The 25214-nt window shown below is 63.7% G+C and overlaps 1 protein-coding gene across 1 annotated transcript; it reads right to left on the reverse strand.

The window, feature by feature from the left end:
- Window positions 1-1808: 1808 nt before the first annotated feature.
- On the reverse strand, window positions 1809-23536 carry Gna15 (G protein subunit alpha 15). The gene is made up of 7 exons (XM_076852023.2): window positions 23286-23536; window positions 15724-15908; window positions 13704-13858; window positions 13265-13393; window positions 7154-7283; window positions 4686-4839; window positions 1809-2609 (listed from the first exon to the last, which is right to left on the reverse strand). The coding sequence occupies exons 1-7, from the start codon at window positions 23428-23430 to the stop codon at window positions 2383-2385; spliced, it is 1125 nt and encodes a 374-aa protein (XP_076708138.1). The 5' UTR covers window positions 23431-23536; the 3' UTR covers window positions 1809-2382.
- Window positions 23537-25214: the final 1678 nt, after the last annotated feature.

Below are 25214 nucleotides of genomic sequence, written 5' to 3' on the forward strand. Positions count from 1 at the left end.
CAATGGGCAGAGCTTTAGTTTGGGGAGATGGAGAGTTCTGGAGAGGGAGATGGGGACGCTGCTCAGCCCCTGACTGCCCCAGGCCACCGAGCTGCCCCCTGGGACATGGGTAAGATGGTAATTCCAGCCGAGCTTCCCCATGATAGAAATCAGAGGTGCCTCGGAGTCAGAAGGGCCGCCGTGGGCGCGACGGTGCGTTGGTGTGTACGTGTCAAAGGGCATTCCTTGTGACCCGCCAGGCGTGGCCTGGTGCCCCAGAGCAGGCTGGGGCTGGGTTTGGCTCACAGGTGACCTGCGGGCCTGGCCTCGGGGAGAGCGCCGGGATCCGTGCCATTGCCTGCGGACGAGCGGAGGGAGGGCGCTGTGCCGTCACTTGGTGGCTTGTGCCTCGATGACCTCTCAGCTCCTCCACCAAGTCCCTGAGCCCCAACGGACCCTGGCACTGACCCCGCAAAGGGCTTCCCACAAAATACCTGGCAGCACCTGAGACTGGCCTCCCGTCTGGCGCCTTCTGTGGGGTGCCGAGGACTGACCCGGGGACCGCCCCTGAGCCCACCCCAGTCCTGCTTATTTTTATATTTTGAGATGGGGCCTGGCCACGTTGCCCAGGCTGGCCTTGAACTGGTGATCCTCCTGCCTCAGCCTCCCAGGTTGCTGGGACGACAGGCGTGGCCACTGTGCCCAGCTGAACAGGGTCTTTGCAGATGGAACCCAGCTCAGACGAGGCCATTCGGGTGGACCCCGAGCCCAGGTGAGGAGGGCGTTTAGAAGAGGAAGAGGCTGGGCCTGGAGGCTTACACCTCGAATCCCAGCCACATGGGAGGCTGAGGCAGGGGGATCACAAGCTCCTGACCAGTCTGGGCCAGTCAGTGAGGCCCGGTCTCAAATTCAACATACGAAGGGCTGGGGAGGGCTGGGGGGGCCTGGGTCAGTGCTGGGGCAGGGAGGAGGGGGCAGTGGTGGCTCAGTGACAGAACCCCGCCCGGAGGTCAAGGCCCTGAGACCAGACGGAGAACCCGGACAGACACTTGCAGGAGGAGAAGCCACGGAGGAGGAGGCGGGGCGGGCACTGCGGCCACAGGACAGGCGTCCCGGGGGCTGGACGGGCAGGGAGGGCCTCCCTCTGTCTCTGTCGCGCCTTCGGAGGGGCCGAAGTCTGTGCTCTGGTCTCCAGACGGAGGGAGAGCCGTGCGTGTTCTGAGCCCCCCGCACCCGCCAGCCGCCCGCAGACCAGTCACCCCCCAAACGAGGGGCGTCTGGCACCAGCCAGAGAAGCCAGAGACCTGAGGCCACGTGGGGTGGACGGGTCCTGGGTCTGGGACCAGCCAGGGTCCTGAAGGAATCCGGCCTCTGTGGACACGGAGGCCGGCCCACCAGGGTTGCCAAGCCACCGCCCCAGGTGAGGCCGTCCTGGGGAAGCCGCGTGGGCCTGGGCGCTGCCATGGCCGTGTCCCCGCGTGCCACATCACAGACGTCTCTGTGAATCTAAACCAAAGTCGTAAAACGTGCCTCAGGTGCCAGGGCCTCGGGGTGGGCCAGCTCAGCCACCCTCCAGGGCTCCTGGGGACCTTGCGGGGGCTGGCTGGGCGGCACGTGGCTGGGTGCAGGTGATGGGCGATGGTGGGGCGGGACTGCACCTCCTGGCCCAGGGTGACCAGCGACGGGGCGCGGGGCACTTCCCTCCCTGGCTTCCCGTGCTGTTTCCCAGGCCCCTGCCGCCGTGGCACCTGGGCGGGTCGCTGAAGGGGGCATGGGGAGGGCAGGAGGCTGTGGACACACCCCCAGGCAGCCCCGGCCTCAGGGTCCTTTCTTTAATGTCTACCCCACAGGGGGGGGCGGTGGAATGCGGGGGAATAAATACAGAGGCTGCTTGGAGCAGGAGGGGACGCTGGGGTCTCGGGTTCCTCCTCTGCACACTGGGGCAGGACGCTGTGGGCCTGGGGGCTCTGGAAGGTGGCTCTGTGGTGGCCGCCGAGGCCCCTGCCCGGCCACCTGTCCTGGGTTAGCGCCATCTGCGGGGATTCCTCCTGCTTCCACCAGAGGGCGCCAGAGCCCACCCCGAAGGACGGCTCCTTTCCCAGGGCAGGGTCACCCAGGGACTGGGCCAGAGGCCCTCCCACGCAGCCTCCCACCCAGGGCCTCACCTCCCCCACTCTGGCTCCCCAGAGGCCATGCTGTTCCTCCCTTTCCAAGGACGTAAATGGAGTCAAGGAGGTCGGCGGGGGACGGCTGACCAGGTGAGGGGCAGAGGAGAGAGGGGGCAGTGGTGGGCCGTCCGTCCCTCCAGTCCCTCACACGAGGGTCTTCTGCCTCCTGGCCCTGGGCCGGAGCGACGGGCATTTGGGGTCCATCTCCACTGCCCACTGCCTGCCGGGGGCCTGGTCACAGCAGGTTGATCTCGTCCAGGTAGCGGGCCAGCACCGAGTCCCGCACGTCCTTGAAGACCTTGCGGATGTTCTGCGTGTCGGTGGCGCACGTGTAGTGGCTGAAGAGGCGGCGGGAGCGCGGGCCTCGCTTGCTGCCCTCGGGGCCGTCCACACAGCTGGTGTACATGCCCGTGTACATGTCCAGGATGAACCTCTTGGCCGCCTCCGCGTCCTGCCGGGGGCCTGGGAAGGGAGGCGGGGGCATCAGGACCCCCCTCTGGGGCTCCGGGAACCCTCTTCCCCACACGCAGGCAGTGCCCCCTCTGTGGGCATCGCTGGCCACATGGCCCGGCCCAGCCTGCGAGAGCCCCGCGGACGGGAAGGCTCACAGGACCCCGAGGTGGGAGGGGGCAGTGGACTTGGTCCTGGGACTCCGGGCTGGACGGGGTGGGGGTTTGGGAACCTGGAGCTGCTGAGGCCCAGGGAGGGAGGGGGCCCCCGTCGGCCTGGGCCACCCCTGGACGGGCACCTGGGGCCGGGGATGCAGGGCGGAAAGCGCAGCGCGACTCGGGCTGCCAATAGGTCAGTCCCGATCTCCGCCAGCTGGGGACGGTCAGGGCCTCGCGGGGCGGAGACAAGGAGGCTGTCGCGGCCTCCCGGGGTGCCGGAGTGGCTGGGGCTCCAGCTCCAGGTCCTCAGCCTCCCAGACCCTCGACCTTGTGGCTGTGACCGGCAGAGACTGGCCTCGGGGCTCTGACACGGCAAGGCCTGGGGGTCAGACCCCGGCAACCTCTCCAGAGGTCATGTTCGTTGACCTTTGACCTGCTGCCAAGCAGGCCCTGCGAGCCTCATCTACTGGGGCTCATTATGATTTGGGGTGAAATAGTGTCCCTCAAACTCTGCGTCCTCGTAGACCTGAGCGTGGACTTTGGGGGAGTAGGGTATTTGCAGATGCAATTATTTAAATGAAATGGGGTCAGACTGATGAGGCTGGCCCTAAGGCCAGTGGTTGGTGGCCCTGTGGCAAGTGGAGACCAGGTGTGGTGAGGAGGTGGCCGTGCCACAGGGGCACAGCCATGGAGCCTGCGTCTGTGGACGAGGAACAGCGAGGGGGCGCCCCCGGAGGCTGCAGGGCAGCAGGCCACACCCTGACTCCACCCCCCAGGCCCCATGGGGAGGGTCCACTGAGCTCTGGAACCCCCCCCCCCCCCCCGTTTGGTGGCCTGTGGCCGGTTGGTTGGGACGGAGCTGCAGCCCGCATGTATCCCTGTTTGTCCTGAGAGGGTCTCGCCAAGTTGCCCGGCTGGCCGTCCCCCTGCCTCAGCTCCCAAAGCCGCTGGGCAGACAGACGGGGTGACCGCACCCAGCCTTTGCTGTCCTCAGCCACAGCGGGCCGAGGAAATGAAGACAGCTGGTTTCCAAGAGGGCCGCCCATTTGTCCTGCATCTCTGGGTACGTTGGGTTCCTCCTTTTGAGCCGGGGCTCACTGCGGGACGTGCTGGGTGACAGAGGGGACGAGGGCTATCCCGACTATCTGAGCCTGGTCCCGACGGGCAGCCCACGCCTGGGTGCCGTCTGCGAGCCTGCCTCAGCCTCCTGTGGGGGAGCCCCGGCCACATGCGGCCACGAGCTGGATCCGGGTGCAGCATGGTGGGGACAGGGGAGCGGGCAGGCAGGGGCCGCGAGGGAAGGCCGCGAGGACAGGCCCAGCGCCCGCGGGGAGGCCTTCCTGGAGCTGTTCCTCGGCGCCAGACACCCCCAGTCGGTGCCTCGTGGACCAGGACCGACCCAGCCCAGCTCAGCTCTCCCCAGAGCTTGACCCACGAACTCAGGATCCAAGTGAGATGGCCGGTTGAGCGTGAGGCCTGTGCACTGTTTGGCCCTCGTCACTAAATGGGTAGGACCTGCTCCTGCCCCCTACCCTGGTGGTGGTGCTCGGGGAAGGAGCTGGCCTGTGCCCCCTCCAGCCAGGCCTGACCTCTAACCCTCTGCTGGACCCGGGGCTGCATCCCACCCTGCTTAGCCAGCCGTGCACGTCCAGGCAGGCCGTGGAAAGCAGCCCACGGCCCACGAGTTAAGGCCCCACGAGAGCTGGGGCGCCTGGGCCGGGGGGCCTCGCAGGGGCCCAGCATGCAGAGGCCCTGGGTCCACCCCACACCACGGGAATAACAAGTAGGTGAAGTCACAGCGCCTTCCAGGACTCCTTTCCCAACTGCCTCTGGCATGGGCCTGTCCTCTTGACCCCCCTGCGGAGGTCGGGCAGCGGGCGGGCAGCGCTGGTCAGGAACTCGGCGGGATCCTGCTGCGGAGCTCACTCACCCTGGAAGCTGGGGAAGTAGGTGGCCAGGTGGGAGGAGGGGATCTTCTCCTCCAGGATGTCCGTCTTGTTGAGGAAGAGGATGACCGAGGTGCTCCGGAACCAGGGCAGCTCCAGGATGGTGCCGAACAGCGCCAGGCTCTCCTTCATGCGGTTCTGCAGGGAGCGAAGGCAGGTCCTGGCCCCCGGACACCCTGGCCCTCGTGGAGGGGGCCGGGGGGCGGGGAGGCCTGGGGGAGGCTGTGCCAGGCCGAGCAGTGTCCTCCCAGCGCTTGTGTCCACCTCATAGGGCCATTACAGGGAACTCCTGTAGATGAGGTCGTGGGGGGTCCTGATCCAATGTCACTGGTGCTCGGGGGAGGACGCTGGGGGACAATGGAGATGTGCGTGGCCAGCCACCACCCGGGGGCTCCCCACGCTCCGCACAGCATCAGGAGCCAGCCCTGCCCACATCTGGGCCCCACGTCCTGCTCCCAGACGGTGGGGAATAAGCCATCTTTGACGCCCCCAAGCTGGGCAGCTTGACTTCAGAGACCCCAGGACCCTGGCACAGCCCACATGGCAGGACCCGAGGGGCAGCTGTCCAAGTGCCCTAAAACTCACTCTGCCTCATTCTGAAAGTGGGAGTCCCAACGCCCGACCCTCAGGTTCCCAGGCTGTTCCTGTGAAAGCTGAGCCCCTGCCTCCGGCCTCCAGGTGACAGGTGACCCAGGGCTCCGCTTCCTGCTCAGCTGTCAGTCAGGGAGACCTCCTGCAGCACCCTGGCCTGCCACCCCGCAGACCACCGTCCCTGTGGATGGGGACGCCAGCCTGGCAGGACCCCGTGAGCGGGCGTGTCTGCAGGTCCCTGGGTCTCAGTGTGACTTGCTGAGGGTGTGCCTAGGCACGGTGCCTGAGCCCGCGGTGTGGCCACCTTGGGCAGGATGCTCCTCCTCGTGTGCCTCAGGCAGTGTCGGGTTGGGGTGCAGAGGTCCAGCCACAAGAGGGCAGCGGGGGAAGGGCGAAGCCGCACCAGGCGTCCACAGGGCCACCCAGAGCAAGGTGCTCCCACGGGCATGGGAGCTGCGGGTGCAGGTCCCCTGTGTGCAGGTGCCCATGTGCAGGTCCCTGTGTGTGCAGGTCCCCTGTGTGTGCAGGTCCCCCTGTGTGTGCAGGTCCCCTGTGTGTGCAGGTCCCCTGTGTGTGCAGGTCCCCCTGTGTGCAGGTCCCCTGTGTGTGCTGGTCCCCCTGTGTGTGCAGGTCCCCCTGTGTGTGCAGGTCCCCCGTGTGTGCAGGTCCCCCTGTGTGTGCAGGTCCCTGTGTGTGCAGGTCCCCCTGTGTGTGCAGGTCCCTGTGTGTGCAGGTCCCCTGTGTGTAGGTCCCCCTGTATGTGCAGGTCCCCCTGTGTGTGCACGTCCCCCTGTGTGTGCAGGTCCCTGTGTGTGCAAGTCCCCCTGTGTGTGCAGGTCCCCCTGTGTGTGCAGGTCCCTGTGTGTGCAAGTCCCCCTTTGTGTGCAGGTCCCCCTGTGTGTGCAGGTCCCTGTGTGTGCAGGTCCCCCTGTGTGTGCAGGTCCCCCTGTATGTGCAGGTCCCCCTGTGTGTGCACGTCCCCCTGTGTGTGCAGGTCCCTGTGTGTGCAAGTCCCCCTGTGTGTGCAGGTCCCCCTGTGTGTGCAGGTCCCTGTGTGTGCAGGTCCCCCTGTGTGTGCAGGTCCCCCGTGTGTGCAGGTCCCCCTGTGTGTGCAGGTCCCCCTGTGTGTGCAGGTCCCCCTGTGTGTGCAGGTCCCCCTGTGTGCAGGTCCCCTGTGTGTGCAGGTCCCCCTGTGTGTGTAGGTCACCCTGTGTGCATGTCCCCCTGTGTGTGCAGGTCCCCTGTGTGCATGTCCCCCTGTGTGTGCAGGTCCCCTGTGTGTGCAGGTCCCCCCTGTGTGTGCAGGTCCCCCTGTGTGTGCAGGTCCCCGTGTGTGTGCAGGTCCCCGTGTGTGCAGGTCCCCCTGTGTGTAGGTCCCCCTGTGTGTGCAGGTCCCCTGTGTGCATGTCCCCCCGTGTGTGCAGGTCCCTGTGTGTGCAGGTCCCCCTGTGCAGGTCCCCCTGTGTGTGCAGGTCCCTGTGTGTGCAGGTCCCCTGAGTGTGCAGGTCCCCTGTGTGCATGTCCCCCTGTGTGTGCAGGTCCCCCTGTGTGTGCAGGTCCCCCTGTGCGTGCAGGTCCCCTGTGTGTGCAGGTCCCCCCTGTGTGTGCAGGTCCCCCTGTGTGTGCAGGTCCCTGTGTGTGCAGGTCCCCCTGTGCAGGTCCCCCTGTGTGTGCAGGTCCCTGTGTGTGCAGGTCCCCCTGTGTGTGCAGGTCCCCTGTGTGCATGTCCCCCTGTGTGTGCAGGTCCCCCTGTGTGTGCAGGTCCCCGTGTGTGTGCAGGTCCCCTGTGTGTGCAGGTCCCCCTGTGTGTGCAGGTCCCCCTGTGTGTGCAGGTCCCCCTGTGCAGGTCCCCGGGGCCCACCTCCTGGCTGTTCTCCTCCAGGCACTGGTCATACTCGCTCAGCGAGGCCAGGTAGATGAGCGCCATCACGTTCTCGAAGCAGTGGATCCACTTCTTACGCTCGGACTTCTGGCCACCGACATCCACGATCCTGCGGGACCCAGCGCCTCCGTCAGAGCCCGGCCCGGCTGGGAAGGCTCCAGCCCCACACACCAGGCGCTCCTCGGCGCAGGTCAGTCAGGATGGACACCATGTGGACGTGCCCCTGGGGAGTCACACATGCCCCCTGGGCAGGGACCTGCCTCCCACCCGCTTTAGAGGAGGGAAGGAGGCTCGGGATGGAACAGGCTGTCCCCAGTGTCCATGGCCAGGGGCTACTGCTTTGGCCCACATCAGCAAGAGCCCTGGATCCACCTGGTTCTGGCTCGTGACATGGGGGAGGTGGTCACGTGACCCCAGGACAACAGAATGGGTTCACAGACTGAGTTCAGGCTGGCCGCGGGGCGTCCAGTGAGGGTTCCATGGAACAGAGGACATCCCCGACAAACCGTCCTGTCTGTCCCCCGCCCTGCACACCACAACAAAGCCCTCCCCTCCCCCTCTTCCTGTTCCCTCTGCTCTGAAAGTGGGCCACTGATAGCAATCTGCATGTCATTTCCCGGGGGACGCAACCGTCACTCAGGAAATGCCAGAACAGGCTTCGCAGAGCCCAGCCAGAAGCCTGAGAGAGAGAAGGGACCTGCCCCTGGACCAGAGGGGACATCAAGACTGGACACCCAGCAGGTGGACCGCAGTGGGCACTGTGTCACTTGACACCTGACCCTCCTCAGAGTCCCTCATGCACCATCCAGAGCAGGACTAAGGGACAGTGCTTGGGCACGGGGCTCTGCAGACCAACAGGGGTCGGCAACTTGCCGGGGCATGACTAAAAGTGTCACCTCCCCTCCTGGGTCCCTTCCCACTGGGCCTTCACTCTGTTCATTACCTCTCTCCATGGCTTGAGGGCATCCCACGTCTCCTTGACTGACACCCGTCCTCCATACGCACAGCGCCAACCCCACTGCTGAATATCTACCCACCCACCACCCACCACCCACCATCCATCCTCCATCCACTATCCATCCACCATCCATCCACCATCCACCCACCATCCACCATCCATCCTCCATCCACTATCCATCCACCATCCATCCACCATCCACCCACCATCCACCATCCACCATCCACTATTCATCCACCATCCACCCACCATCCACCATCCACCATCCACTATTCATCCACCATCCACCCACCATCCACCATCCACCATCCACTATTCATCCACCATCCACCCACCATCCACCATCCACCATCCACTATTCATCCACCATCCACCCACCATCCACCATCCACCATCCACTATTCATCCACCATCCATCCACCATCCACCATCCACCCACCCACCATCCACCATCAACCCACCACCCACCATCGACCCACCACCCACCACCCACCATCAATCATCCATCCACCACCCACCATCCACCACCCACTCACCATCCACCACCCACCCACCATCCACCACCCACTCACTATCCACCATCCATCTACCCACCATCCACCCACCATCGATCATCCATCCACCACCCACTATCACCACCCACCCACCATCCATCCACAATCCACCTTCCATCCACCATCCACTATCCACCATCCATCCACTATCCACTATCCATTCACCATCCACTATCCATTCACCATCCATCTATCATCCACCATCCACCCACCATCCATCCTCCATCCACTATCCATCCACCATCCATCCACCATCCACCCACCATCCATCCACCATCCACCATCCACTATTCATCCACCATCCACCCACCATCCACTCACCATCCATCCACCATCTACCGTCTCTCCACCATCCATCCACCATCCACCATCCACCTATCATCCATCATCCACCATCCACCCACCCACCATCCACCATCCACCATCCACCATCCACCTATCATCCATCATCCACCATCCACCCACCCACCATCCACCATCAACCCACCACCCACCATCGACCCACCACCCACCACCCACCATCCATCTACCATCTACCCACCATCCACCATCCACTATCCACCCACCATCCATCCACCATCCTCCATCCACCATCCACCATCCATCCACCATCCATCTACCTACCATCCATCCATCATTCATCCACCATCCATCCAACATCCACCACCCACCATCCACCACCCACCCACCATCAATCATCCACCCACCATCCACCACCCACTCACCATCAATAATCCATCCACCATCCACCCACCATCCACCACCCACTCACCATCCACCATCCATCTACCAACCATCCACCCACCATCGATCATCCATCCACCACCCACTATCACCACCCACCCACCATCCATCCACAATCCACCTTCCATCCACCATCCACTATCCACCATCTATCCACCATCCACCACCCATCCACTATCCACTATCTATCCACCATCTACCCACCACCCACCATCCACTATCCACTCCCATCCATCCACAATCCACTATCCATCCACCATCCATCCACCATCCATCCACCATCCACCATCCACCCACCATCCATTATCCATCCACCATCTACCCACCATCCACCATCCACCATTCATTATTCATCCACCATCCATCCACAATCCACCCACCATCCACCATCCACCCCCCATCCATCATCCATCCACCATCTACCCACCATCCACCCACCATCTACCCACCATCCACCATCTACCCACCATCCACCATCCACTATTCATCCACCATCCATCCACCATCCACCCACCATTCACCATCCACCCCCATCCATCATCCATCCACCATCTACCCACCATCCACCATCCATCCACCATCCACCATCCATTATTCATCCACCATCCATCCACAATCCACCCACCATCCGCCATCCACCCCCCATCCATCATCCATCCACTATCTACCCACCATCTACCATCCATCCACCATCCACTATTCATCCACAATCCACCCACCATCCATCCACCATTTACCATCTCTCCACCACCCATCCACCATCCACCATCCATCCACCATTCACCATCCACCCACCATCCACCACCTACTATCCACTATCCACCCACCATCCATCCACAATCCACTATCCATCCACCATCCACTATCACCCACCATCCAGCAACCATCCATCCACCATCCACCATCCATCCACCATCCACCCACCCAAAATCCACCATCTACCAAACATCCACCCACCACTCACCATCCATCCATCATCCACCATCCACTATCCATCCACCATCCACTATCCATTCACCATCCATCTATTATCCACCATCCATCTACCATCCACCCACCATCCATCCACCATCAACTATCTATCCACCATCCATCCTCCATCCACTATCCATCCACCATCCATCCACCATCCATCCACCATCCATCCACCATCCACCATCCAGCATCCACTCATCCACCATCCACCCACCATCCACTCACCATCCATCCACCATCTACCATCTCTCCACCATCCATCCACCATCCACCATCCACCTATCATCCATCATCCACCATCCACCCACCCACCATCCACCATCCACCATCCACCTATCATCCATCATCCACCAGCCATCCACCCACCATCCACCATCAACCCACCACCCACCATCGACCTACCACCCACCATCCATCCACTATCCACCCACCATCCATCCACCATCCTCCATCCACCATCCACCATCCATCCACCACCCATCTACCTACCATCCATCCACCATCCATCCACCCACCATCCACTATCCATCCACCATCCACCCATCATCCACCATCCACCATTCATCCACCCACCATCCACCATCCATCCAACATCCAACATCCACCATCCTCCATCCACCATCCACCCACCATCCACTATCCATCCACCATCCACCATCCATCCACCCACCATCCAACATCCATTCAACATCCACCACCCACCATCCTCCATCCACCATCCACCATCCACCATCCACCCACCATCCACTATCCATCCACCATCCACATCCACCATCCATCCACCCACCATCCACCATCCATCCAACATCCACCACCCACCATCCTCCATCCACCATCCACCATCCACCCACCATCCACTATCCATCCACCATCCATCCACCATCCACCATCCATCCACCATCCACCTACCTACCATCCATCCATCATCCATCCACCCACCATCCACCATCCATCCAACATCCAACATCCACCATCCATCCACCATCCTCCATCCACCATCCACCATCCACCATCCACCCACCATCCACTATCCATCCACCATCCATCCACCATCCATCCACCATCCACCATCCATCTACCTACCACCCACCATCCACCATCCATCCACCATCCATCCACCCACCATCCACCATCTATCCCCATCTATCCACCATCCACCATCCACCATCCACCCACCATCCATCTACCTACCATCCATCCACCATCCACCATCCATCTACCCACCATCCACCATCCATCCACCATCCATCTACCTACCATCCATCCACCCACCATCCACCATCCACCATCCATCCACCCTCCATCTACCCACCATCCATCCACCATCCACCATCCATCTACCTACCACCCACCATCCACCATCCATCCACCATCCATCCACCCACCATCCACCATCCATCCACCCACCATCCACCATCTATCCCCATCTATCCACCATCCACCATCCACCATCCACCCACCATCTATCTACCCACCATCCACCATCCACCCACCATCCATCTACCTACCATCCATCCACCCACCATCCACCATCCATCCACCCTCCATCTACCCACCCTCCGTCCACCCACCATCCACCATCTATCCACCATCCACCATCCATCCACCATCCATCTACCATCCACCATCCATCCACCATCCATGTACCATCCATCCATCTTCCACCCACCCACCACCCACCCCCCCATCCACCCCCCCATCCACCCACCACCCACCATCCACCCACCATCCACTATCCACCCACCAAACACCATCCATCTACCCACCATCCACCCACCATCCACTATCCACCCACCAAACACCATCCATCCACCCACCACCCACCATCCATCCACCATCCACTATCCACCCACCAAACACCATCCATCTACCCACCATCCACCCACCATCCACTATCCACCCACCAAACACCATCCATCCACCCACCACCCACCATCCATCCACCATCCACTATCCACCCACCAAACACCATCCATCTACCCACCATCCATCCACCCACCACCCATCAACCACCTCCTTGCACCTTCCCAACCTTCACCTACATCACCACCTTCTGCTCTTGACCCTGGGCTGATCAAAACAGCAGAAGACTGGAGCTCCTCTCCTTGACCCTTCCATTGGCCACCACTGCTGGATGACCCCAGCAATGACGTCCTGCCCTGGCCCCTCACTCTCTCTTCAGCTTAGGCCTTCATCCAGCCACTTCCAGGTGCCCCCAGGTCCCTGAAACTCAACCCCTGTGGCTTCATTGTCTTACCTCGCCACCCCCATCCTGTTGGCTCCACTGTGACCGTGACAGGAGCGCCCAAGCAGTGCTCTTACTTCCTGTTCCAGTTCCCACACTTGCCTAGTCCTGCCTGTCCTGCATCTGCAACAAGTCTTGGACCTCCTGTCATTCCCATGTGCAAGCCACTGTCCCGGCCTCACCAACCCTTCCGGCCTCTTTCTGAGTCTCCTGCCTCCAGCCTTACCCTGACCCTCTAGTCTTCTCCTGATATTGACCAGAGATAACTCCTGAGTCCCCCAAGCCTTGAGGTCATCCCTCTGGCCTAGCCCTGACCACACGGTCTCTGCTTTCTTTTCCCTGGCAGCCCCTTGAGGGTTGGGACTAGTAAACTCCTATCCATCCGTCAATACCCCAATACCAATGTCCCTCCTCCAGGAAACCTCTCCTGGGGCCCTGGGGCCCTGCCCAGGCCCCTCCAGTTCCTAGTCCTGACCACACGGGGGCTGGAGGAGTCATCCCATGGGGGCCTGGGACCCCAAGCTCCTCTTCACTCCTCAGGGATCCAGCTCCTTATCCCCTCTGCAAGAGCCTTCCCCAGGCCAGCTGGGGGTCCCTGCAAGTTGGGCACTGACCGCAGTTTGGTTTTCTGCACGGAGAAGCAGTACTCGTTGATGCCAGTGGTGGGCATGCGGCTCCGCAGTACGTCCTGCGCCGTGGGGATGTAGCCGTCCTCGGTGATGCGCTCCAGGTGGGACAGGTAGCTGTGGCGCAAGAGCCCGCGGCCCGTGTTGCAGCCTGTCCCTTGGCTGTCCAGCCCCAGGACACAACCCCAGGAGGGGCGTGAACGCGAGGACAGGCTCCCCAGCCCCGTCACCCTGGGCGTGCAGTGTCACCTCAGGAGCAGGACCGCCCCAGGGAGAATGTCGCCCTGTTGGGGGGGGGCATCCACGCTGGCCTGCACTGCCCAGCAATGGGGGGGACCGGCCCCTGGCCTGGGTCCCCGGGGACTGCTCCTCTGTCTCTCCCTGCCCCCAGCCCCCCCCCACCCGTGGCCCGCAACCCCAGACTCACTACACTGCCGAGTCCAGCAGGTGGAACTCACGCCGGCGCTCATAGCAGGCCTGGACACCAGCGTCCTGCCACAAGTACTGCACGGCCACGGCACAGCGCTGCTCGAACGTGGTCACCTTGTAGGGATCCTGGCTCGTGACCAGGCTGGCGTGGTGCTGGAGAGAGACACGGGGGTCTTAGAAGTTCTAAGCTCGAGCTGGGCAGGGTGGCCAAACTGTAATCCCGGTGGCTCAGGAGGTGGAGGCAGGAGGATCAGGAGTTCAAGGCCAGCCTCAGCCTGAGCAGCTCAGCCAGGCCCTGACCCTAAATAAGACATAAACACTGGCTGGGGTGTGGCTCTGTGGTGAGTGCCCCTGGGTCCAGTCCCACGGAGGATGGACCACGTTCATGGGTTGGGAGGCCTGGTATTCCCAGGTTGTTGGCTCTCCATCGATCGACCTGTGGATTCAATGCAGTCCTGATCAGAATCCCAGAACGGTAGTGGGGTGAGAGAGAGAGAGAGAGAGAGAGAGAGAGAGAGAGAGAGAGGGGAGACACATTGTTTCTAGAACACTCAACGGTCCTGGAGCAGCCCAGCCACAGAGCAGTCCTGGGAGGGGCTTCTCGGAGCTTCCCCAGGAAGCCACGGGGACACGCGTGTTCACTGAAGGGCAGGTCAGCAGAGCCAGAGAAGAGGCCAGGGACTCAGCCCGGCGCACACGCGGCCCTGACTCATCGCGGCACCGGGGCTGACAACAGTCAAGGAAGGACGGTGTCCTCGACATGGTGACAGCCGAGCACCCACAGGACAGAAGGGACAGGGAAACTGCCGCCTGCCTCACGCGCTGCACCCCCGACCCCCCGTGGAAAGTCGAGCCACAGGCAGACAGCGAAGCCGGACCTAGAGATGGGCAGAAACGGGGTCTCCCCGCAGGACCGGGGTGGACACAGACGCACACAAACAGGACTGGTCAGAAGAGATGGAGACACTGGACTCACTGGGAGGAAGGCTCTGTCCTGCAGAGACCTTGACAACAGTGGGAAGGGACCCTCAGGTGGCAGGGCGGACGCTCTGGGGCCCAGGACACGCAGGGATGGTCACGGTCAGGGAGGAAAGGGGCTTGGAAGAGGGCGTGAAGCAGAACACGGGCAGAAGGCACAGCGGCTCAGGAGACGAGGGGGACGGAGGGGGCCAGCCACGCGGGAGGCCGAGGCCAGCCTGCAGCACAGCGAGACCTGTGTCCCCAGAAGCCAAGCCACAGGGCAGGTGCCCGCTTCCCATGCCACAACGAGACGCCAGCCAGCAGTGAGCTCCGGCCTCGCCAGCGCCAGGACCCCTGCACCCCGAGGCCCAGGAGCTGGAGGGGGTCCCCGCCTGGGCCCGGGGCGGGTGCTGGAAATGGGGAGGTGGGGTCCCAGGTCCCTGGGACTGCCCCAGAAGGGGACAGTGGGACCCCAGCCCCTTCACCTTCCTCTTGTTCAGTCTCCAGCCCCGAGATGGGTGCCCCTGCCCACGGCGGGCCCCACTGAGAAGTTCAGACACGGGCCACCGGGGAGACGGACGAGGCGTGTCCCCCAGGTGGTGACTGGGGAAGGGACCTCTGGGGACGGGCCTGCTCCCCCGGGCGATGGCCCAATGCATCTGCCTGGTGACGCTCACTCGGCTTCTGCCTGGAGACCTGTCTTGGTTTTTTAGATCGTGGACGTTTCTGGGTGTTTTGTCTGTTTCTGAGACAGGGCCTGCTGGGTGGCTGAGGCTGGCCTGGAGCCTGCGATCCTCCTGCCTGGGCCTCCTTCCTAGCCACTGGGGGACAGGTGTGGCTCCGTGCCTGGTTTCGGGAACCCTAAGTCCCCGAGGTCCCTTGCCAGCCCTCCAGGGCACCACTGCTCACCTCGGACCGGACTGGATTCAGAGCTCAGAGCTCTTCAGATTTCAGACACGTCTCGTGACACAGACGGGGACATCAGCTCAGCCCAGGCCTCTCGGGGTCTGGTGGGCTCCCCACCTGGTCTGGGGGTGCACCCTGCCTTGGGGGCTCACCTCGCTCTCAGGCCTGCTGAAGGGGATCTGCAGCCTGCCCATGGCCTCGATCAGGGCCTGCATGGACACAAAGATGTTCTGGTAGACCAGTGGCCGGAAGCCCTTGCGCTCCTCCTCCGAGTAGCCGTTGCCGTGGATGATGCGCATCTGCTTGATGAAGGTGCTTTTGCCGCTCTCGCCAGGCCCTGGGGACACCCACAGAACCAGCGCTCAGCCCCTGCCACAGGGCACCGGGCAGCCAGCCGGACGCTGGACCACACCCTCGCTGTGTGCCCTGGGCTGGTGACTCTGAGCCTCGGCCTCCCCACGGGGAAGTGGTGTGGGGGCTGCAGGACTCCACTGTCCAGTCTCCCCACAGGGGTCAGCACCCTGCGGCCTGCAGGTCCAGCCAACTGCCTACTGCACGTGGCTGGCCAGTTTACGCACTCGGTGTGGTTTTCTCCAATTCCGATTCTTGTCTGGGTTGTAGTTCTTGCATTTTAGAAAAGACTGAGTCAAAACAGAAGTCCACGTGGCGTGGAGATCCCGTGAACATCGCATCTCCGCATTCATGGCGGAGTTTCACAAAACGTCTGGTTTTTAGTTGTAGTGGACACAACAACCTTACTTTACCGATTCATCTGTGTGTGTGCGGAGGCTGGAACCCAGGGCTGCGCATGCTGGCCGAGGGCCAGGGGCCTGGGGGGCAGAAACTGCCTGGCTCACGGGGAGGACTAGAGTCACCGCGGGTCCTGGCTCGTGACGAGCCACAGAACTGATCATTCAGGAGGAGAGACTTGCATGGAGGAGATGAACCAGGACCCAGAGGCACGGTGATCTGGGGACTGCGAGGGGTTCAGGAAGCCCCCCCAGCAGAGGTGACTTGCAGGTCGGGGTCTGAAGGGAAGTCACTCTTGTGCCAAGATCAGGAAGAAGAGCCTTTGGGGCAGAGGCAGAGCCATGCAAAGGCCCTGGGGTTGGAGGGGGCTGGCAGGTTGGAGGCACAGCAGGGAGCTGTGTGGCTACAGCAGGGGAGGGGGGAGACACGGGGAGGAAGGAGGACGGGCAGGCTGGGCAGGGTCCAGGGCTGCGGGAGGACCTGGGCTTGGACCCCGAGGGAGGTGGGAGCCACGGAGGGCTGTGGGCAGAGGAGGGAGAGGCCTGGTTCGGGTGCTCAAAGGCACCCTCTGCAGGGAGGACAGATCCCGGGGGTGGGGCGGGCCTGGAGCCAGAGACCAGGTGGAGGTGACCATGCTAGTCCGGGTGGGCAGTGATGGGCTCCAAGCTGCCCCCGTGCAGCTGGGGAGAGGGGGACGTGCTGGGTGGCCTTGCCTGCAGACAGGAGCAGGGCACAGGCCTTGCAAAGCTCCCTGCACACGTGAGGGTGGCTCAGAGGAAGGCGCGGGCCCTCCCTGCCCGCCAGGCTGCACCTGCACAGCTGGCCCTGGCCTGTGACCACTCCACTGGGCCACCAATGCCCAGGCCGCGGCTGGGCCCCGTGTCCAAGGCTGACGCCCAAGCCTGGAGGGAGGCAGGGCAGGAGCTGGGTCTGGGGGACGCTGGCCGGGGCTATCCTGGAGACGGGGAGTGGGGACAAGTCCTGCCTGGCCCGGGAGGGAGGCAGTTAACTCGGGAGGAACTGGGACAAGCAGTGAAAAGGGAAGGGTGGCCAGGCCGGGCCAGAAAGGGGAACCAGGAGCCGCGGACCACCACCCGCCGCCCGCCAGGCGCCCGCAGCTCCCTCTGCATCTGTGCGGGCGGGCGGCGGCCACCTGGCCTGTGAGCCCTCCCTGGTGTCCAGTCTCTTGGACTCAAGGTCCAAGAAAAGGTCTCTCCCGCCGTGAAGGACGCACGTGGGGCGTTGGGCGGCTGGCAGAGTGGGAATGGGCGCAGGCTGGCCGAGGCGGCCCTGCCCATCGCCGACCCCAGCCATTGTGCCGGCTCCTGGCTTCTCAGAGGGACTCGAATCCCCAGAGGCCTCGGCGGGGACAGGGTCAGCCGGCAGCTCAGCTGCGCGGCTCAGGGCAACGGGCGTGTGCCGGTCAACTCTGCCAGGGCCACTCGGCCACCAGGCCGCTGGGCCACAGGCCTTCCCACTCGTGGGGCCAAGGGAAGACGCCATCGTGCAAGTCACACGCAGTGAGGGTGGTGAGTGTGTCCGAGTGCGCTCGCACGCGGTCTGAACACACGCAGCTCCCCGGGGCTGGCCACCTGTCCCCGTACAGAGCCCCCCGGGTCAGTCAGGGACGCCACCGGGGTGGAGCTAGGTCCCATCGCCGGTGACTCCAGAGCTGGGTGCCTCCCTGCTGTCACAGCGATGCTGGTGACGCCAGTCGGGAGGAAGCAAGGCATGTGGCTTGCGGTCACTGTGGCACGTGGCACTTGAAGTGGTGACTGGTGGCCATGTGGCCGGCTCCCGCCCTGAATATAGGAGACTTTTCTGGTCCTGGGGACTGATGCAGGCTGCTCTACTGCCAACCCACGTCCCGAGCCTGAGCTCAGTTTGAGGCAGGGTCTCAGTAAGTTGCTTAGGGTCTTGCTAAGTCTCCCAGGCTGGCCTGGAGCTTGAGATCCTCCTGCCTCAGCCTCCAGAGCCGTTGGGAGTCCGGCATGACCGGCATGGCCCCCGCCCGCTGTCCACACTACACTCTGGATCGTTATTTTAGAGCACACGCGACTCATCCAGAGAAGGCTCAGCGTAGACCGCCGCGGGGTTCACGGGCAGTGACCTCCGCCTCTCATGCTTACAGCGCGTCTTGATGGCCTTAAGAGGCCACACGGAGCGACTGGCCTGTACCGTCTTGGTCTGTGCCAGCGTGCTCCCAGGGAGCCACCTAGCAATGCGCTCAGCGGGATGAGCCGCTGGGGCGCCGGAGGCAGGGGCAGGAGGGCGCTCTGAGCCCAGAGCCCACGGCCCCCGAGACCACGGGGGAAGGAAGGGGGGAGGGAGGCTCCACCCGCCCCTCGTTGCTGCATGTGTGTATGTGTGTATGCGTGTGTGCGCGTGTGTGCGCGTGTGTGAGCGCGTGTGTGTATGCGTGTGTGCATGTGTGTATGCGTGTGAGTGCATGTGTGCGCGTGTGTGAGCGCGTGTGTGTATGCATGTGTGCATGTGTGTATGCGTGTGTGCGTGTGTGCGCGTGTGTGAGCGTGTGTGTGTGCGCGTGTGTGCGCGTGTGTGAGTGCGCATGTGTGTATGCGTGTGTGCATGTGTGTATGCGCGTGTGAGCGCGTGTGTGAGCGCGTGTGTGAGCACGTGTGTGTATGTGTGTGCGCGCGCGTGTGTATGCGTGTGTGCGTGTGTGTGAGCGCGTGTGTGAGCGCGTGTGTGAGCGTGTGTGTGTGCGTGTGTGAGCGCGTGTGTGAGCGCGTGTGTGCGCATGTGTGTGTATGCGCGTGTGTGCGCGTGTGTGAGCACGTGTGTGAGCGCGTGTGTGAGCGCGTGTGTGTGTGCGCGTGTGTGAGTGCGTGTGTGAGCGCGTGTGTGTGAGCGCGTGTGTGTGAGCACGTGTGTGTGCGTGTGTGTGAGCGTGTGTGTGAGCGCGCGTGTGTGTGCGCGTGTGTGAGCGCGTGTGTGAGCGCGTGTGTGTGAGCACGTGTGTGTGTGTGTGAGCGTGTGTGAGCGCGTGTGTGTGAGCACGTGTGTGAGCGTGTGTGTGAGCGTGTGTGTGAGCGCGTGTGTGAGCGCGTGCGACAGCGAGTACAGGAAATGGGGCGCGACGTGGCCCTGCACAGAGGAATCCAGGAGCAACTTCCGTGGAAGGAAGTCATTTCTCAGTAAAAGTCGGGAGAGAAGGGGCTGAGCGCCAGGTGGGGCCCCGGGGCACGGGAAGGGTCTGTGGGGAGACGTCGGGAGGCCTGCAGTCCAGCCAGTGGACACCGAGACATGCCGCGTGACCCCGCCACACCCCTGTGGCCAGTGCAGGGGGTCTGCAAGGTGCCATGGGGGGCTGGAGGGGGCTGAGGGGACCCTGGGGGCCCCGGCTTCTCTAGACTTCTGGAATCATGCCAAATAAGAGGGCTGGGGCAGGGCGCGGGCCAGCAGCTCGGACCCTCCGCTCCGCACAGAAACACGCACAACACGGGCTGCCCGTCTACGGCGACAAAAAAGGTAAAAAAAGAAATTACCTTAAAAACAAGCAGAGGCCCCCGGGCAACAGTGCAGGTCCCCCCCGAAGCTCTGGGGGCCTCCCAGCGTGGGCCACGGGTGCCACTGCGTCCCAGGCCAGGACTCCCTGCAGCTAGGGCGCGAGGCCCCCGAGGGCTCCTGCAGTGGACGGAGGCCCAACCGTGGGGGAGACGCCTGCACCCCCGGGAGGCTCCGAGACCCGCGGCCCTCGGCTTGGGAGCCACAGTGACCGGGGCTGGCAGAGGTGGCCGTGGGCTCCTGGCCCGTGGCTGGTGCTCAGGTGAGCACCCTCCTGCCCAAGCCTCACCAGGAGAGGCTGCTGCTTGGCCTCTTCTCATGGGGAAACCGAGCCTCAGCTGGGCAGGGCACTGTCTCAGGTCTGATGGCCACCCAGCTCCCCAGGTCAGCTCCCCAACTGAACCTGCTTCTGTTGTGCCTGGCCCTGTCCCAATTGTCATTGTCCTCGTCCTCACTGCAGCTGGTGTGAGGCTCCAGCTGGGACCCCACGGGTCCTCCTCATTCCTCAGAGACTCCCTCTGTTTTCCACTTGCAGGGAGACACGGGGATCAGAGAGCTCAGGTGACGTGCCTAGGACCACACAGCGAGGAGACGGGGAGGAAATCCGGTCCCTGGGCCAGCGTGTCACTGTGTGGTGACATGACGTTTCCATGCACACTGGGCCGCTCGGCAGTCCCAGGGGAGCTGCAGCAGGGGACGGGCTTCGACCTCTCCCCTCCACCTTGGGTCCCCAGAGGCACACGCCAAAGGCCATCCCGCGGGAGCAGGCCCTGCTGGGGCTGCGCCGTGGACGTCAACCTCCTGTGTTTCATCAAAGGCAAAAATCACGATGATGACGATGATAATTGTTGGCGGCTCACAAAGTGGGCTCTGGGACCCGCGGATGGACTGTAACCCAGAGTCTGAAAAACACCAGGGGACCCTGTCTTTGCCGCCTGTCACCGTCCTGACGCCCAGGACGTGGGTCGTCTGCTCCTAGGCAGAGGTGGGGTCTGTCCTAGGACACCCTGAGGGGCCAGGCTGCGAGAGCAGTGGCCACGGCGGGTGCCGAGCCCCGGAGTCACGGGCACTCACTGGCCTGGGGAGCCGGGAAGCCAGGCCGGCGGAAAGGGGGCAGGAGGCTGGCCATGCGGCCTGGCTCTGGCCCACTGCCACCAGCTGGGTCCACCTCCCTGGCCTCCGCCTCCCGGCCCTGTGGACGGCGGCTCCTCCTCTCCCCACGGCTGGGGACAGTCTCACCTCCACCCAGCACTTCGCCAACTTCCTCAAAGGACCGGTCATCTCCAGGAGAAAGCAGTCGCTTTCAGATTCGATTCCTGTTTTCAGGGGGGGTGTAGAGGCAGCCCCCAGGTGGGGGCAGCCACAGCCAGCGGCCAGCCGTCAGCGGGGGCCGGCAGAGGGGCTTCCTGGTGTGTGACTGGCTGAGCGCCCTGCGCTGGAGCCACCATGGGCCTTTCCCAGCTCCAGGAAGACGTCACATGACCCCTGGGAAGATCCATCAGGAGCCATCCCTATTCATCCCTGCCCCGCTGGGCGCACCCTACACAGGGGCGGGCAGCTGTGGTCTGCGCATGTGTCCACCGCGTAACTGGAGAGATGAGCGGTGAGGCCCCCACAAGTGAGCGAGTCTGGAAGAGGGTCAGAGGAGAGGCCACAGGAAGGCGGCCCTCATGGCAGGGTGCTCGGGCTGAGGCCTGCGGGGAGTGGACGCTGGGGGAAGGGGGCCGAGCGCGGCAGCCCTGCGGTGGGAAGGAGCAGCCCAGGACGCTGCAGACAGCTCTCTGGAACCCAGGAGCCCCTGCCTGCAGGTCCAGGGGCAGGGGCAGAGACTGTCCAGCACCGAGGGTGCAGGGGGCATCACTACGGATCCTACAGGCAGCAGGAGCGCCCGGTGTTACCAAGGGCGCGTCGCCACACGCCGAGGACGCAGAGGAATGGACAGTCTTCGAAAGACTCAAAGGGCCAGAGCTCCCTCAAGGATACGTCGATGCCCAAAAGGCCCCAAGGAATAATGAATAATGACCCGGACGTGCCTCTGTGGTGAACGCCAGAGCTCCAGCTGACGACGTCACACAGAGATGACGTCTATTACAGTCCCTGAGTCACAGAGACAGAGGTGTCGCCTGAAGAAAAAACCGTTTTGCAGAGCTGGGGGTGGAACCCAGGACGGCTCTGCTCCTGGCCACATCCCCAGCACTTGTCATTTCACCCTGAGACAGGCCTCAACTTGGGATCCTCCTGCCCACCGCCCAGGCACTCGGGGCCACAGGTGTGCCACCGTGCCCAACGATAATTAGAGCCTTAATCAGAGACCTCGCAGGCTCGGATGGTCTCACCCTTCATGCTACCAAACATCAAGGAGAAAAGGAAATGCTCAGCTCCCAGCAAGGAAGTCAGACACTGCCCCCAAAGGGTCACCGGAAAGTGCCAGAGTGCACATGGCGGGGGGTGCCGGAGCCTGCACTCTGGGCCACACCAGGACGGACCAGGGAAAACTGCGGCGGTTCATCGGGGGGTGGAGGCCAGAGTTGGAAGGACTCCCCAGGAAGGTGCCACCCCAACCCTGCCCACTCTGTTCCTCTCTCCCCTCCCGGGGCTGCCTCTGCCCCCTGGGAGAGAGAAGAACGTGGCCCCCACAGTGGGTGACCAGCCTTTTTGCCCAGGACAGCCACACATGAGTTCAGAAGTCCTGACCTCCGGTCCCAGCCCAGGACTCGGGGATCCAGGAGACCCTCCAAACCTTGGGTCCTCGCAGTTGGGTCAGTGGCCCCTGAGCAGGGGACAGTCCAGGGAGCAGAGACAAGGGCCCTGCGGCTTCAGAGTTCAGACTCTTGGAGCCTTAAAACCCTGGCCACCATCAACTCCCACTGCCCGCACTGGTACTTCCTGGCCCTGTTTGGTTTTGTACCAAGCCTTCTTGCCGGAAGTTTCTGTCGCGGGGTTTACCCCCTGAGTGGGTGCTCCTTGCTGGCCCACAGATGGCCAGGCGGACCTGCTTCCCTCCTGCCACCGGACTCACTAAATCAGTCTCCAGTGGATGAATGAACGGCCGGCCAGCTAGTGCCGCGGTCCTGGCCCAGGACACCCCTGGACAAGCCCTCCTCCGGGGGTAGTGGCGCCAAGCAACAAGGGGAGCCTGGCCTCGGAGGTGGAGGAGGAGGCCGGCGGCCCCTCCCTGCGGCCGGCCGGGCGGGTTGTGCACCTGGGCTCACCCTCATTCCCGTGCCATGACACAGGCGGGCAGGGCGTGGTGGGTCTGCCCTCGCTGGTGCCCTGCGCCCTGCCGAGCCTGGGCGCGGGGCTGCCGCCCGACCGCTGGGAAGCTCGGCTTTTCCGCGCGCCGAGCCCGGGCTGTGGCACGGTCTGGCCGGGACGGTCGCGGCCTCCGCCCCGGCCTCGCCGGCCTCCCCCCGCCGGCCTCCCGAGCCGCGCTCACCCAGCAGCAGCAGCTTCAGCTCCCCGCGGTCCTGCCTCTTCTGCTCCAGGAGGATCTTGTTGATCTCCTGGTCGATCCGCGCGGCCGTCTTCTCCTCCTCCGTCAGGCACCAGGGGCAGCAGCTCCAGGTCAGCGACCGGGCCATGCTGCGGGGCCTCAGCGGGCACCAGGCGGCATCGCCCCGGCCGCCACGCAGGGCACCCCAGCGGCGCGCTCGGGACGGCGGGCTGCTCGTCGCCGGGCCCGACGGACGTCCCTGCGGCCCGCGGGGAGCCGGCGCACGAGGCCAGCGCTGGGAGCGGGCGGGCGGGCGGGCGGGGCCGGGAGGCGGAGGCGCGGCCCCCGCCCCCTCGACCTGCCCGGGCGGCGCGACAGGTTGGCGGCCGCGCGGGCGCAGGGGCGCGGGCCCGGCCGCTGGAACCCCGGGACCCGCAGCCCACCGCGGCGGGCGGGCTCCTCCGGCTGTCCAGGGCCCCCCGCCCAGTGGCCCCTCTGCCCTCTGCTCCTGGGGACTTCCCAACGGCAGGCCAGGCGCCACCAGCGGCCATCCACGTCATAGAGCTGAGGAACCCGAGGCACCGGGCAGGGGACACCCAGCCGGGACTGGGGACCGCAGGGAGCTCACCCTGAGCCCGGGGCAGACCGTGGGGCGCGGCCTGGACACGTTTACCAGCCGCTGTGCGGGAGGCATGGCCCTGGACACCCAGGGCACCAGGAGCCTGGCCAGCCTGTGGCCACCCCTGTAACTCCAGCGACTCCAGGGGCTGAGACGGTCAAGTTGGAGGCCACCTCAGCAACTCCGTGACACCATGTCTCCAGATAAAATCAAAAGGTCTGGGGATGTGGCCCAGTGGTGGAGCATCCCCAGGTCCAATCCCAGTGCAAAAATAAAAACGAAATAAATTCCATAAACATATGGGAGCCTGAGGAATGGCGGCCCGTTCTGGGGGGTGCTGGCTGGGGGTGTGGGTTTAAAGAGGGGTGGAGAAACAGAGGTGCAGGGGTGACCTGCGGATCTGGAGGGGCCAGGCCTGGGGCACACGAGGACTGGGGATTGAATCTGGGGATCACAGGGGTCTCCCACCAAGAATTCAAGGCCTCCCTGGCCCCACCCCCACCCCGCCCCCATCCCCCCTCTAGAAGTAGGATGAGGGTGGGGTTCTGGGGCAGGTCACCCCAGGAGGGGGTTCTCCAATCCACAGACCCCGCTGTGTGTGCAAAACCCCTTTGAGGAGCCCTAGGAAGTTTTGGTTCAAACATCCCCCCAGCTCATGTAAGTGGGGGCCTGGACCCTTCACAGATGGGGCAGTAGCAAGGCCCAGAGAGGGTGAGTGTCATGCCCAGGGCCCAGGGCCAGGGGACACTGTCAGCAACAGTCCTCCCGCCCACCCTGGGCTAGCAGAGGCTGCGCGGGGCTGCGTGCCCAGGGAGGCCTAGCACAGAGGGACGTGCGGTTTCCTTGCTGTTGATTCATAATGAATGGCAGATGGGAAGTGTGATGGGGCCCTGCCGGGTCACCGGGGCTAGCAGCACTGCCCTGCCCACCCCGCCCAGCCGGATGGCTGTGAGGACCAGGCACCCCAAGGCTAGAGGCCCCGGGTGACTTGGCCACTCTGGGGCAGGTGAAGAAGGCAGAGAGCTGAGTGGGCCGCAGTGGCCAGGCACGGCCAGCAGAGCCAGAGCCCCGGGCTGGGCTGAGCCGCAGCTGGGACACAGAGGCCCCCCTGCTGGCCGCAGTGTGGACAGGACTTGAGACCCTGTGCCTCTGTGGCTCCCACTGTCCTCAGGGCAGATGGCCAGTTCCTGCCTCTGCCTGCTGCGGCCGGGACTCCTCTGTTCAACTTTCCAGGTTTAAAATAGCCCTCCTTCCAGCTGCCCAGCTGCAGAGCTGCTTCCTGTGCACAGGCTGGTGGGCCGGGCCTGTCATGT

The sequence above is a fragment of the Callospermophilus lateralis genome, chromosome 1 (genome assembly GCF_048772815.1).
Source record: "Callospermophilus lateralis isolate mCalLat2 chromosome 1, mCalLat2.hap1, whole genome shotgun sequence".
Classification (NCBI taxonomy): Eukaryota; Metazoa; Chordata; class Mammalia; order Rodentia; family Sciuridae; genus Callospermophilus; species Callospermophilus lateralis.